Source organism: Pseudonaja textilis, chromosome 1, assembly GCF_049901715.1.
Source record: "Pseudonaja textilis isolate UNSWEBS1 chromosome 1, rPseTex1.2, whole genome shotgun sequence".
NCBI lineage: Eukaryota > Metazoa > Chordata > Lepidosauria > Squamata > Elapidae > Pseudonaja > Pseudonaja textilis.
In genome coordinates this window covers 269,747,035-269,763,316 of record NC_141990.1, presented here as the reverse complement: position 1 = coordinate 269,763,316, position 16,282 = coordinate 269,747,035, and the positions used below count along the sequence as shown (strand labels likewise).

General features: G+C 35.1%; 1 protein-coding gene across 3 annotated transcripts in view; it reads right to left on the bottom strand.

The window, feature by feature from the left end:
• The window catches only part of ZNF106 (zinc finger protein 106), a 51,760-nt gene extending 35,499 nt beyond the window's left edge, over positions 1–16,261 (bottom strand). For 2 of the 3 annotated variants that reach the window (XM_026709568.2, XM_026709604.2), the window contains exons 1-3: positions 16,150–16,257; positions 3,551–3,636; positions 367–428 (exon numbers count right to left, since the gene is read on the bottom strand). In XM_026709568.2, coding sequence (XP_026565353.2) covers positions 367–428; positions 3,551–3,604 — 116 coding nt within the window. In that variant the 5' untranslated portion in view covers positions 3,605–3,636; positions 16,150–16,257. Of the gene's footprint in view, positions 1–366; positions 429–3,550; positions 3,637–16,149 lie in introns of all 3 variants that reach the window. The other variant, XM_087921774.1, reaches the window with a different exon arrangement.
• Between the last annotated feature and the right edge of the window lie 21 nt (positions 16,262–16,282).

Genomic DNA, 16,282 nt, shown 5'->3' with positions numbered 1-16,282 from the left:
GTATTACTAGCGTGAGTGGGAATGCAGTCATGAGCTTTTAAGCCCAGACTGAGTTACTATCTATAAGATAACACCTTTCTGTCCCATCTGTTGGATATTTACGTCTAGAATTCATCCTATTTCTTTCTCAGCTTTCTCACAACTTCTCACAATCTTGTGGCCATTTGAGTCATACACTTAATTACAGGACCTTTAAACACTATGTCATATAGTATTTAAAAATGTAAATATTTTTTAATTGCACAGGTATTATAAAAAGGTTTAACATAAGAGTGGTACTGTACTAAATTAAAGTGAAGAAAGATGAAATGATGAAATGAATTAAAGTGCAGAAAGATGAAAGACAAATGATTGTCATAGTCATACCTTCCCTTGAGATTTTCAAGTTCCCGATGATGAAGCATACTTCTCATGTGCTCATCCATCTCCTGAAAAAGTGAAAGAGGCCATAAATAAATAGGAAGGAAACTACGTATGTGTACATGAACAAATCTCACCTGCATATTCATAGCCTACTGAGCTGCCACATTGGTCCATCTATGGATTCCACTTCTGGAATAGTCATAACTGGATACCAGATATCCTGCAAAGCCCTCCTCCAGCTCCTTACCTGCTCTATTAGGTCCTGTGAGTGAAGGACCCTCAAGTTAAAAATCAGTTTGGCTAATAATTTTGTGTAAAGGAAGAGCACACATCCATCCAAAACTAAGGAGCCAGATGGCTTTCTAACTCAAAACCATTCTAACTTGCAGGCATTGAGCCTAAAGCTGTTCTTCCCATCCCATCCAGACTTGTGCAGCCTCTAGGCATCAAGACAGAACAGCTGATTGTGTGAATGACCAGGAGTCAAAATGTAAAATTGAGTCTCATAAGCATACTTATCCCCAACAGTTTCATAAAGCTGTTAGACATGAGCAGAGAAGATGCCAAACTGTGAGGTATCCATACCCTCAGGGTGACCAATCATCCATCCACCCTTGCCCACTCAGGAAAGGAAAACCCTACAATACATAGTGCTCCCAACCCTTGAAGGCAGGCCAGAAAGATACCAAGATTTATGGTAGTAGGAGCCATCCAATTAGAAAAAAAGATACAAGTGAATGGTTGAAAAGCTGAATATTACTATTCCCTACTGGAATAGCCTAATATCAGTTTTCTTCTGAATTTAGGTTAGATAACATTCGACTTATAGAGCCATCTCCTAATTGATTTGCTCAAATAATAAAATCAGTTAAAAAAAATTGCCTGTGCCATCTGAATTACTTATACAAATTCATGCTGGCAAACATATCAAACAGTCTCCTGCAACAATAACAACAATCCTCTGAGGGCTGAGGAAGTATGAGTAGCCCAAGGTCAGAACTCATGGTCTCTGGCTTTCTAGCATGGTACCCTTAACCATTAGACCAAACTGACTATTTTTATTATGTCTGGTAGGAATTATGCCTGGTAGGAAGATATAAAGTCTAAATTATATGCAGGACATAAAGTACACTGCATTGAGAAACATTTGTTTCCTTCTTTGTTGTATCTTAGTGCCATTAAGGCACTAGCTCTATTTTGAGTTTTCTAGAGCAGAAATACATAACAGCTTCTGAAAACTATTCAAGAAGTTGCCACCAAACTCTACAGGTGAAACTCAAAACATTAGAATATTGTGCAAAAGTTCATTTATTTCAGTAATGCAACTTAAAAGGTGAAACTAATGTATGAAATAGACTTATTACATGCAAAGCAAGATAATTCAAGCCGTGATTCGTCATCATTGAGATGATTATGGCTTACAGCTCATGAAAACCCCAAATCCACAATCTCAGAAAATTGGAATATTACATGCAATCAATAAAACAAAGATTGTACATAGAACAATATCGGACCTCTGAAAAGTATAACCATGCATATGTACTCAGTACTTGGTTTGGGCCCCTTTTGCAGCAATTACTGCCTCAATGCGGTGTGGCATGGAAGTTATCAGCCTGTGGCACTGCTGAGGTGTTATGGAAGACCAGGATGCTTCAACAGGGGCCTTCAGCTCTTCTGCATTGTTCGGTCTCATTTCTCTCATCTTTCTCGATGGGGTTCAGGTCAGGCGAGTTTGCTGGCCAATTAAGCACAGTTATCCCACGGTCATTGAACCAGGTTTTGGTGCTTTTGGCAGTGTGGGCAGGTGCCAAGTCCTACTGGAAAATGAAGTCAGCATCCCCCATAAAGCTCATCTGCGGAAGGAAGCATGCAGTGCTCCAAAATCTCCTGGTAGACAGCTGCGTTGACCCTGGACTTAATGAAGCACAATGGACCAACACCAGCAGATGACATGGCTCCCCAAATCAACACAGACTGTGGAAACTTCACACTGGACTTCAAGCATCTTGCAGTGTGTGCCTCTCCATTCTTTCTCCAGACTCTGGGTCCTTGGTTTCCAAATGAGATGCAAAAGTTGCTCAGAAAAGAGGAGTTTGGACCACTGAGCAACAGACCAGTTCTGTTTTTTTTTAGCCCACGTAAAATGCTTCTGACGTTGTTTGTTGTTCACGAGCGGCTTGACAGGAGGAATATGACATTTGAAGCAAATGTCCAGGATCCGCCTGTGTGTGGCGGCTCTTGATGCACTGACTCCAGCCTCAGTCCACTCCTTGTGAAAGTCCCCAACACTTTTGAATGGCCTTTTCCTGACAATCCTCTCCAGGCTACAGTCAGCCCTGCTGCTTGTGCACCTTTTTCTTCCACACTTTTCTCTTCCACATACTTTCTATTAATGTGCTTTGATACAGCACTTTGGGAACATCCAACTTCTTTTGCAATTAGCTTTTGAGGCTTTCCTCCTTATGAAGGGTGTCAATGATGGTTTTCTGCACAACTGTCAGGTCAGCAGTCTTTCCCATGATTGTGATGCCTACTGAACCAGACTGAAAGACCATTTAAAGGCTCAGGAACCCTTTGAGGTATTATGGCTTAATTAGCTGATTAGAGTGGGACACTTTGAGCCTAGAATATTGAACATTTTCACAATATTCTAATTTTCTAAGATTGTGGATTTGGAGTTTTCATGAGCTGTAAGCCATAATCATCTCAATTATGACAAATCATGGCTTCAACTATCTTGCTTTGCATGTAATGAGTCTATCTCATAAATTAGTTTTACCTTTTAAGTTGCATTATTGAAATAAATGAACTTTTGCATGATATTCTATTTTTTTGAGTTTCACCTGTATTTTTACTGTGACAAGAGGTGAAATCTATAATATAGCAAGTGAGTATATTAACTGTATTTAATTAATAGAAACCTCTTCCTACTTTTGGAAGACAGCTGTAAGCATAATCCAAACAAACAAGATTCAAGTATCAAGAGTGGCCCTGTGCTTGCAAAAATAAAAACCTCTATCTTATATGGCTGCACTGATTATTGGTGTTTATTGTTGTGAACTTAAAAGGTAATTGTAATGATCAATAAAAGATACCTTGAAAGATACTCAGACAAAGCAACATTTACATTTTCTAACTAAGATATAAAATGGAAATTTCTTGGCATGGTACTGAAATTTTATTTTACCTTTTTTGAGCTGTATACGATGTGACACAATATACATTTCCGTTCTCGGACCATAGTGAATTCTTCAAAAAGATCTTACCCTATCCCTATAAAAAGAAAACAGATTAATTAACTCTTTGCCAGCCTTATAATTTTCCAAATATCACTTTTAATAGCATAATTATCCAATTCAATAACCATTTCATTTCTACTTTCTTATTCACTAAACTTTATGTCTAAAAGAAGACATAAACACCACCTTAAGATCTGTTCTTTACAGTAACCTTGTTTGTACACTCTCCATCAATCTTGAAGTCAAAATTCAGAGCCATATGGATTTGATTAGAATACAACTGAAGAATTTAAACATAGCAAATAAAGTTAGTAGTAACTTCCATTCCTTAATGACATTTTTTAAATGTCGCCTGCTAATTGTATTTTTTAACTCTATATAAAAAATTAAATAAAGATAAATCCTTGCAGGAATACAGTATACTTAACCATGGAAAATCATTAATGACAACAGTTATTCCAATCACACATTTATCAATTTCAAGAAGCAGCCAAGTAAATCCTTTTTCCAGGACAAAATGGTGGATTTAATGCCATTCAATTGATCATATTATAAGAAACTCTACAAGTGTCTAAGTACTAGAATATTAGCATAATATAAAGAACATGAACCTTTCTTAAGCTTAAAGGTAGAAATGTTGATATGGAATAGTGATGTTTTCCTTGGGATGTACAATCTCTTATATTCTCTTAGTGGCCTATATCAGCACTGATTTGTAGTTAATGAATTAATGTTCTTCATGTGTTGCTCAAAACTCCTTCAGCATTTCTGGAATTCATTTAGAAATTACTTCTTCAAGTGGGGAAGTAAAATGCTTTAAAGAGATAACAAGGTCAGTATAGTAGGCTTATCTTATTTCATCAGTTGGCAGGCTAATTAGAAGTGATGTTTACCAAGCAGATCTAAAATTACATCTGCTTTGGCTAATTAGAAATACAAGTGTATTTTACTATGCCTGACTGCAAGAACAGCTTAAGGGTTCCACTAGCTGCCCAATCAACTTCAGCCACTTGCAGGAGAGGGCTAAAAATACTATCCAAATTCAACTGCTATTGGCTGTCACTATGAAAAAGCAACAGCGATATTTTTGCAAAGGGATTGCTCATACAGCACTCTAAAATTAAGGTTCCCAAACTCTCTTGCTAGTTTATCCCACAACAGAAAAAAATAAATTGCAGCTCTATGAGTAACAAAAACACAACCATGTCATCAGAGGCATCTACTTGCCCTTTTCTTAAGGAGGAAGAGAAGCAATGTTGATTGAAAACACATTATTACTAAAGGATATATGGTAATGGCATAAGCTTCATGGAACCATCATCAAATCATTTATTGGAAAGTTTACAATTTTTTAAATTCTTGCATGGACAAAAAATATCAAAAAAAGGCAAAGGAAGGAAGAGGTCTCAGTAGTTCAAATATTCCTTTTTATCCCCTTAGGCGCTCTGCAACTAACATAATTTTGTTCTTTTAGTGATACCACTATGAATCCATCAGACACCCTTCAAATTATCTTATAGTTCTTATAGCTTGACTACTTATATCAGGAAGGCACAGGAGATATGGACCACAATAGACCCCAAGCTAACTAGGCTACAGGTACAGCAAAAAAATAACTGAAAAGAGAAAGGCATCAAAGAAGGAAAAATGATAGACAGTCACCATTTCCTAAGAGTAAAAAGAAAAAAAATATTGAGTCCAATCAGCAATTGCATTACAAGCAAATATAATAATTTATTAAACTTGTATGTCACCCAACACTCAACAAATCTGGGATGATCTAGAATCACTCCCTATAAGACACGTATATTTGTATAGTTCACAAATGACTTATTTTGGTGGGGTATCGTGGTGTTTTGGAACATATTTTGAAATCTAAACAGAAGGCACCTTCATATCCTTTTAAATGGACAAAAAAGATGAAAAATGCTATGTGTTTAATGCTTGGCTTACAAAACAGTTGCAGCTAAATAAAATTTAAAGAACTAATGAATGAATTTGAAAGCACAAGTTCAAAACCAATTAATTTTTTTTTCCAGAACAAGTCTCACTGTACTATCATTACATGATGTAGTCATGGTTAATTATTCTGCAAGCCTGGGACAGAAAGAACAATAAATTATGAGCGTCATTTGCCTGTAACAGAAATGAGGCCTCCTAAAACACAATTCCCAGCAGCCCCAGAGAGCAGGGCTAATGGTGATGAATGCTGGGAGTTGTATTTCAAGAACATCTGATGGGCTCTGCACATTATGCCTAAATAGTTGCCTATAAAGAGAATTTAATGATTCCATACCTCTGATTTACTTTTAGAAAAAAAAATGTCCTTCCACAAGATGAAGAATCATAGTATATTTCAAATCTTTATATTTATATTTCATGCACATTTGATAATTGATGAAGTAGGAATACTCATCACCTTGTTAAGTTTAATAAAGGAGAGAATTTGCAAAATAGTTCAATTCCAGTTTTTCCAATAGTGTCTTCACAGGCCTAAGTAAATACAGGCTACGAAGCATTTTTTCATAGAATATTTATTTTTTCAGAACACGAAAGTGCTGATAACATAAAAAATCCTGCCTTACAGGACCTATACTCAGAACAGGGAATTTTCTATCTTCTTGAATAACCAAGCAAAGAATATATTCCAGAGGAAGAAAATATCTGAAAGCTACAGGACAGTGGTATTAGTACACCATAATATAGGTTCTCCTGCTTGAGCAGGGGGGCTGGACTAGAAGACCTCCAAGATCCCTTCCAGCTCATTCATTCTATTCTACTCATTTAGCCGAAGAGCTCAGCACAGAAGAAGAACCACATTTTAGCATATCACATACTACATTTAAAAACAATTTGAGAATTACTGTTTAACCTGAATCCAATATAGTACAATCACTGTTTAGGATTCAGACATGGTTAAGTCTAACGTTTTAATAAAATGCAGCATGCAATGGTGTCATACATACCCAGTAACTTTTTGCCTTAACACACCTTGTCCATAAAGATAATGGAATTTAAAATCTTTTCTTTATGTATTTACCATACAAGTAGTCTTTGTCTTACAACCATAATTACACCCAAAATTTCTGTTGCAAAGCAAGACAGCTGTTGTGTTGTCCCATTTTATGACTTTGCTTGCCACGGTTGTTAAAGGAATCAATTAAGCTATTAAATTAGTAACACAGTTGTTAGGTGAATATGGCTTCCCCATTGACTTTGCTTGTCAGAAGGTCGCAAAAGGTGATCACATGACCCTAGGAGACAGCAACTGTCATAAAGATGAGTTAGTTGCCAAGTGTCTGAATTTGGATGACATGAGCATTGAGATGCTGCTACCATGCTGTGAAAAAAGGGTCATAAGTCCCCTTTTTTCAGTGTTGTTGTAACTCTGGTCACTAAACAAATGGTTGTAAATTTAGGATTACCTGTATTGGATTTGTAAACAGTAATGCACACCTATAGGCTATAGTTATGGTGAAGATTAAATAATCACACATAATTTGGCTGATTGCCATTGGTAATTTGACCCAGTCAAATTATATTCTGTAAAGAAAAGAGTAATCAAAAGATACTAAAGTGTATACACTTTAGTGACTATGTAAGTACTTTTCAAAAAAGTATGAATTGTAAATGAAATATATAAAGTAATGAGAATCTTATTTTAAAATATGGCTCTATTTAAATATATGTAACTTTTAAATGATGTTGGAATTAACATACACAGTAGCTCAATATTGTATCACCCTTTGTAATGATGTTTTTGAAAAACAGCAGAAATAAGCGACACCAGAGGTGTCAAACTCACAGCCTGCAGGCCAGATGCATCACATGCCGCCCCTGCCACCACCCGGTTTAGTGAAAGGGGGAAAAGTTTCATTACGTCACGTGAGTTTGACACCCCTGAGCTAGACTGAAAATTATTATTCCAGGTTATACTTCCTCACATTCTATAACAATTCACTTATCCAAAGATATCTTCCCTTTTACTGATTCAATTCACAAAATTTTCTGACCTGGCAGTTACTTTGAATCATAAATTAAACTCACAGAAATTCATTTAAAATTAAAACTCAAGTTGACTTGTAGCTCTGTATATCATGTGTACATAGCCTACATGGGAGTCTAAAAAAAGTTTCCAAATTACATTCAAATGTTATACCAGGTTTCTAGAGTGTAATCCATCAAAATTAACCACCATTTGGAGATGGGAGGAGCCTGCGCCGTGGCGATACGGTTTGCAATCGAGCTCCTCGATTGCAGCCGATATCTCCGCTACCGGCCGGTCCAACGGACCTACGCTGTCCCGTAGGGGCAGCCATCGTGAAGAGCGTACCCTGAGGACTCCGGGGATACCGCAAAATCCCTGGAGAGCCCGGGTGAAGCTCTTCTTGCCAGCGGCGGAGAGGCAGCCCCCATGCTGCTGAAGCCGGGGCAGCTCCAGAAGGAAAGAGTTTGAGAAAGAGTTTGTCGGTTGGGTGAGAACTTTTTTTTTATTTAATTTTTTGAGTTTTGAAAGTTTACTCTGACTATTTGAAGAAATCTGTGTGATTTTTGTTTTTTTTTTGACAAAACTGACTAAGCGGCGTTCTTTTTAGGGAAACGTCAAAGAGAGAATCCATTTTTTTTTCCTTTTCTTCGCTTCCGGACTTTATTGTTATTTATTGGATAACTGGACTGTTTTTTTTTTATATATTCATATGTTTTATTCTTCTTCTGGACTTTTTATTTTTGGGCTAGAGGCTTCTCTTGATTTTGTTTGATTTTGTGCTTTTGCTTTTGTGTATTCCACGTTCCACGGCTTTCCCTTTCCAGAGAGGAGGGGGGAAAGTGAGAACTAAGATACTTTGTAACACTGCCACCTAGAGGCTCGGAAATATTTTACTTGAACTGGAAAAAACAGACTCTTCTTCTCAAGGACATCCTCTGATAAGATAGAGGAAAGCACTCTGTGGAATATTATTACAGGTGTCTTTCTGGATATTTATGGCTTGCTTTGAAGCTTGTGGGAAAGAGAAGGGAGTTATAATTAGAGCCTTGGATAATTAAATAGAGTGCAGTGTATTGTTGCTTATTCTCTTTTTCTAATTTTTTTTCTGAGTTCTGCCAACCCCTCCACTAACATCAAGGTCTCTACTTTTAAGCTTGATTTATTTGCAAAGGGAAGCCTCTGAATTTCTTTTCTTTTTTTTTTTTTACTTTTATTTTATTTTGATTTAATTTGCTTTATTTTTTTCTTTTGCCCATTTGGATCCTGTTTTTTCTGTTTTCTTTTTTTTTTAAATGTACATTAGTGGACTATTTTTTTTTCTTTCCTTTTTTCAATTGAGGTTTCTTTTTTTTTTTTTTTTTTGCTGGACTAAGGTGTGGAATTTGAAGAAACTTATTTTTCTTGGTTTTTGTTGTTTTTTTTTTTTCTCTTTTTCTTTTTCCCTTCTTCTTTTTTGGCTTTGTCTTGTTTATTATTATTATTGGGTTTTTATTCTTACTTTTACTCTTTTTTATGGATTATTTTTTTTTTATTGGATTAAGGTCAGGAAGAATTTGAAGAATTTTTTCCTTTTTTTTTTTTCTCTCACTATTGGCTTTTTTATTGTTGGCCTTTTTATCTTGGATTATAACTTCATATTTTTTTTGTGGATTAAAATTTGAAAGAACTTGAAGAGTTGGAACCACTTAAAATGAGTAAGAAACTTATATCTTCGGGTGCCTCTATGTCTGCTTCTGCCTCCCCACCTTCTGGACAGCGCTCAATTCAGACATTGTTAAAGCAAGATAAAGAAAAAGAAAAAGAACAAGAAAGAGTATCCTTTCAGATGATTATGCAAGGAATCCAAGATCTTAAGGTAAAAATGGATACTATTGAACAAAGAACAAGTAGGATGGAACAGATGATGGTAAAATATGAGGAGAGACTTCAAAATGTTGAAGAGGGGGGCAAACAAAGAGAGGAGAAGATTGGAAACATTGACAATAGATTAACAGTGATTGAACAAGAAAAAAGTGAGATGTTGAAGTGGGAGTTGGATAGATCAGAATTTTATCTCAGATTTCAAAATATAGAAGAAGAAAAAGGACAAGATTTGGCCACGATAATGGTAGGAATTTTGGCGGAGGCGCTCGAGATAACAGAAGAGAAGATGATGGATGGAATAGATGAGATATATCGAGTTTTTACAAGATATGCGATGAGAAATAACCTACCCAGAGAAGTTCATATTAGATTTATTAAAAATCTTTGAAGACACAAGTATTGCAAGTAGCAAGAGAGAAGCCACTGAAATACAAAGGTAAAGAAATTTTGGTTTTAAAACAAATACCTAGAAGAGTGAGAGAGATGAGAAGAGAATATCGATTCCTGACTAAAAGGTTATTGGAAAAAGAGGTGTCTTACAGATGGTTGATTCCAGAAGGATTGATGTTTACGTGGCAGGAACAGAGACATAGAATTGATTCAATCGAGAAAGCAGAACTGTTTTGTGCAGAGGTTCTTGGAGGGAGAGAAGGAGGAGCAGGAAAGGAGGTCTCATCAATTGAACCCCAAGAGGAACAAATGGAGATTGGAAAAGAAGAAGGTGCAGTAGGTGGACAAGTGGATATTAAAGATCAACGTGAGGCAAGACCCACGAGAGTGGTTAAATCTAAATATAAAATATAATTATGGAAGAGAAAAAACTGATTACAATGAATATAAATGGACTGAATTCAGCTGCTAAGAGAAGGAAGACTTTCCATAAATTAATGAAATTAAGGTTTGATATAATTTGCTTACAAGAAGTTCATATTAAAAAGCAACATGAACAATTGTTATTACAACCAAAATTAGGGAAATTGTTTACCTCTTTGACACAATCCAAGAAAAGAGGGGTGGTTTTATATATTAAAGAGGCCATTCCAGCAAAAATGATTTATACAGATGATGATGGGAGAATATTAATGGTAGAAACAATGGACAATAATAGAAAGATACTTTTGATTGCAATTTATGCCCCGAATGATAAACAGGAAGAATTCTATAGAAAATTACATATTAAGATTGCTGAACTTGACTATGCTAATATAATTATGATGGGAGACTTTAATGGAATTGTGGATAATAAACTTGATTATATCGCAACAGCAGTAAAGCATAACAGAAAAACTCTTCCTAAATCCTTTTTTAAAATGATAGATGAACTAACTTTAAAAGACATATGGAGAGAAATGATAAATCTAAGCAATTTACGTTCTATTCAAATAGGCATTTATCATGGTCCAGACTGGATATGATTTGGATCTCAACAGATTTAATGTCTAGTATTCAAGAAGTAAATATTGAAACAAGCACTTGGGCTGACCATAACCCATTGACAATTAAATGGAAGGGACAAGGGAAAAGATCGAGATGGACATTAAATAATACTATTTTAAAGGATAAGGAATTTATACAATGGATGGAGAAAGAACTGGCCTTTTTCTTTAAAGAGAATAGAAAAGAAGACACCTCAACACAGAATGTTTGGGACACAATGAAGGCCTATGCTAGAGGCTTGATAATAGACTATACAAGAAAAAGGAATATTAGGAAAAGGCAAACTCTTAAAGCCTTGGATGACGAATATAAGAGACTTGAAAAAGAATTACAGAAAATACCACACAGAAAAGATGTCAAACTGAAACTGGATATAACTAAACATAAAATGGACTTAATAGAGAAAGAAGAACTGGCACAGAAAATTAGGAATGCTAAACAGAATTATTTTGAGGATGCAAATAAGCCAGGTAGATGGCTAGCATACAAATTGAGAAAGGAGAAAGAGTCGAGGAAAATACTGCAGTTAATAGACGACCAAGGTAAAATTTGTTATGGCAGCAAAGAAAAAAAAGAAATTATCTATGATTTTTATAAGCATTTGTATAAGAAAGAAGACATTGATGAGGAGAAAGTTAAACAATACTTGCAGAATGTAAATTTACCTAAGATATCTAAAGAGATTGAAGAAATGCTAGAAAGCAATATAACAATGATGGAGCTAAGCCAAGCACTTAAGAAACAAAATAATGGAAAGGCACCAGGTCCAGATGGACTTCCTGTAGAATTTTATAAAACTTTTCAAGAATTACTTTGTATTCCACTGTTAGAAGTTATGAATGAAGTCATGGTAAAAAGATAATTCCTAAAACATGGTCAGAGGCTTATATTACACTTATTCCAAAGGAGGAGGCGGACCTACTTCAAATTAAGAATTATAGACCGATTTCCTTATTAAATGCAGACTATAAAATTTTTGCTTCAATATTGGCAGAAAGACTTAAAAAGTATTTGAATAACTTCATCCACCCAGATCAAAATGGGTTTCTGCCAAAACGACAAATTAGAGATAATATGAGAGTAATTTTAGACACCTTGGAATATTATGAGGCGCACCCTGAAAAGCAAATGGCTCTGATATTTTAGATGCTCAAAAGGCATTTGATAATGTAAATTGGAGGTTTATGGTACTCCTAATGGAACAGATGGGCTTTGCTAGAAGATTTATTCAAGCAATAGAAGCAATTTATAATGAACAAACAGCTAAGGTAATGATGGAAGGAGAATATACAGATTCTATTAATATAAGAAAAGGTACAAGACAAGGTTGTCCTCTTTCGCCTTTGTTATTTGTATTGACTTTGGAAGTGTTGAATAGAAACATTAGAGAAGATAAAACTATAAAAGGAATGAAAATCAAAAAGGAGGAATTCAAATTACAAGCTTTTGCAGATGACCTAGTCTTTATCTTGGAAGATCCTATAGAAACAGCCTCGAAGCTGTTGGAAAAGATAGAGGCCTATGGGGAGGTGGCTGGTCTGAAAATAAATAGAGATAAAACAAAGATTTTGTCAAAGAACATGTTGCTGAAACAAAGAGAAGAGCTGGCAGAACTGTTAAAAATCCAAGTTACAAACAAGGTTAAGTATCTGGGGATATATTTGACATCAAGATGTAGTACATTGAAGGAGAATAATTATATTAAACTTAAACAACAGATAGCTCAAGATTTGAAAAAATGGGAGAACTTACAATTGTCATTAATAGGAAGGATCTCAACAATCAAGATGAACATTTTGCCCAGAGTCTTATTCTTGTTTCAAACAATACCAATTAGGCTTGGAAAAGAATACTTTGAGGATTTAAATAAAATTGTTTTGAAGTATATATGGCAAGGCAAGAAAGCAAGAATAAAGTTAAAGCTTTTACAGGATGCTAGATTTAGAGGAGGGTTTGGTCTGCCTAATTGGGAGTTGTACTACCAAGCTGCAAATTTGACATGGGTTAAAGAATGGATAACATTAAGGAAAACCAGATTGTTGACATTAGAAGGTCATGATTTGTTGTTGGGCTGGCATGCTTTTTTATGGTACAAGGGAACCAAAACACAGGGGTATTTTAGAAGACATTATATACGGGAGTCTCTGTGGTTGAATTGGGAGAAGATAAAAAAACAGTGTTATTTGAAAATTCCAGTTTGGTTATCGACGATAGAAGCGTTCTCTTATCCTATAATTTATAAAAAGGAACAAACAGTTAACTATGGGGAATTATTAGATGAAAAGGGTGAACTTAAATCGATACAAAAACTGGAAGAACAAGGTATACAGATGAATTGGTTTTCATATTTGCAAATACATTCAAAGTACTATGAGGATTCCAAAGCAGAGGGATTTTATGATAAGCAAACTGACTTGGATAAGATTTTGATGGGTACTGATGAAAAGGTGATTAAAAAATTGTATGGTTATTTATTGCAAATTAAGCTTGAGGAAGAACAAGTTAAGGAAACTATGATTGCGTGGGGGAGGAATTTTGGATATGGGATTGATTTAGAGAAATGGCAGAAATTATGGTCGCAAAATTATAAAATGACAATGTCTACAGCCTATAAAGAAAACTTGTATAAGATGTTTTACAGGTGGCATTTTCCCCCGACAAGGATAGCAAGAATGTTCAAGAACAAATCCGAAAAATGCTGGAAGTGTCATCAGAAACCTGGTTCATACTATCACATGTGGTGGACTTGTGAGGATGCTAGAAAATATTGGACTAAAATCCACATGTGGCTGGAAAAAATGACGAAAAAGCATATAGACTTGAAACCGGAGTTTTTCTATTGGGAATCCTACCAGATACTTATAGTAAAGAGTTGAAATATTTGATTGTAAATGTATTGACTGCTGCTAGGATTGTATTTGCAAAAATTGGAAAAATGAGAAAATTCCATTGCAAGAAGAAGTTGTAAAGAAAATTTTGGAATGTGCTGAGATGAGTAGATTGACTTTTGAAATTAGAGAGCAAGAAGATAAACAATTTTATTTAGTTTGGGATCTTTTCTATCAATGGTTGAATGATGAAATATTAAAATATAAAAGTTAGATAATAAGGAATAATAATGACTTTATTTTCCCTTTCCTCTTATTGGTTTTTGATACTATATCTATATAATAGTTTTTCTGTTTTCTTCTTTTTCCTATTTGGGATAGAATTGGTATGATTATAAGATTTGTTTTAGAATAAAATATTTAAAATATAGTCATCTCACAAAGGCATGACCGAATAAAAGTTTAGTCAATTTTTTTTTTTTAATAGCGATACTATGATTTATAAATTTGTATTGATAAGAGTATTATATAAGCTAATTGTAATTGTGACTATGAGGTGAATGCACAAAACCGATGGACCAACCGACTTACTGTGTGTACAAAAATATGGGGGAGCTGATACTTTTATGTTTTGTTGTTGTGTTTTGTATGTTAAAAAACAATAAAAATCTTTATAAAAAAAAAAAAATTAACCACCATTCCCTGAGCATACCTGCAAATCCAATCAAGGTATAAGAAAAATAAGAATGAATGGGACATACAGAGAGAATTGATGACATTGGATAAGATACTATTAGGAACAGAGGAAAAAGCAATTAAGAGAACATATAGCTATTTACTAGAATACAAAATGATGGAGGAGGAAGTTAAAGAAGTAATGATAGTATGGGCTAAGAATTTTGATTACAATATTGAATTAGACAATTGGCAAAGCTATGGGAAAGAAATAGAAAACTAACACTTGCAACTTCATATAAAGAAAACCAATATAAAATGTTTTACAGATGGCACCTCCCTCCAATAAGACTGGCCAATATAAGCAAAAGTATATCACCACAATGTTGGAAATGCAACTTGGAGATACGGACCTACTATCATATGTGGTGGAAATGCATAAAAGCAAAAAAGTACTGGTGGCAAATAAAGGTATAGATGGAAGAGATGGTCAGCCAAAAAATGGCGTTTACTCCAGAAATGTTCCTATTGGGCATTATAGATGAGAAATACAGTAAAGGAACAATATATTTAATGTTACACATAGTAACTGCTGCGAGACTAGTGTATGCCCAAAATTGGAAGAATGAAGACACCGCTATGAAAGCGAAATAAGGAAAATATTAGTCTACACAGAGATGGACAGATTAATCAGAAATTAAGGATAAGGGTGAGACAGAGTTCTATGAAGTCTGGAGTAAAATGTATCAATGGCTGGAGTCAAGGAAAAGAAGAAATTGTTGATGCTTTATAGGACTGAAAGTAAAAGTTTTGTAAATTAAAGAAAATGAAATATAATGGACAAATATGATATGAATAAAAAGACTACAAAGGGAAAAAGGAGATGGATAAGAAGCTAGGTTGTAAATATGTATATAAATGTATATAAATGCAAATAGAAACAAATATGTAACTAGCATTATATCAACAACATAAGGAAAAAGGGAAAATTAACTGTTATATTTATTTCTATGCTGTGGTATGTATGGCCAAAATGATGGCCAAGAAAGTTGCACTGTGTTCAACTGTTTTAATGTTTACTTAATAAAATTTATTTTTTTTAAAAAAAATTAACCACCACTCCCATATTTATGCCGCTTTGTGAAGTGGGAATAAAATGAATTTCTCTTATTTATTGCCTTCACCTTTAAGCCAATTAAAAACTGTTTCTTTAGTAATTTCTTCTATTAATTTTTTGAATTATTGATGGCTGCATTGGTTCCCCAACGTTTGGCCAGAACTACTGAACAGGATACATAAGGACTCTTTTACCACAGCAGTTTTATTCAATTGCAGTCCAAATATAAGGCTTTATCATGCTTATTTCTTGAATGCTCCCATTTGTGCAGCTTATGACGAAAGCCAAGTTTGGTGGAAGAAAACCAAGTTTGGAAACATTTCCGAAGCTTATATAGGGTTCCTGTGTTTTCCTCTAACGTTGTGGTTTAAAAACAAAGAATGTTAACTTCTTATACAAACGGGGATTCGTTGTGCTACAGTATTAGGTCCTCGGCTGCTTTCCAACTTCTGAAGTTGGTTCCTTATCAACTGATCCTCAAAGATTACTTAACTATTTTCCAGCCGGCTGCAATGAAAATAAAAGCTTCACCCCCATACAAGTGTTATCAACATTAGCAACCCTCCAGTCCGGGACTTAAGCTCAGCTTCCATCTCATACTTTAAAGGGCGAAGTTATTGCCTGCCTCGCGATACTCACAGATCGTATCCGCCTCATCCAGCCGCGAAGCACGAACGCATCACCCAACAAGATGGGCTACCGAAACCCCGCCCATTGCCGGTGCAGCCTCCTCCGGAGACCTGCAAGCTCGACCCAAAAGAGAACCGCCCCA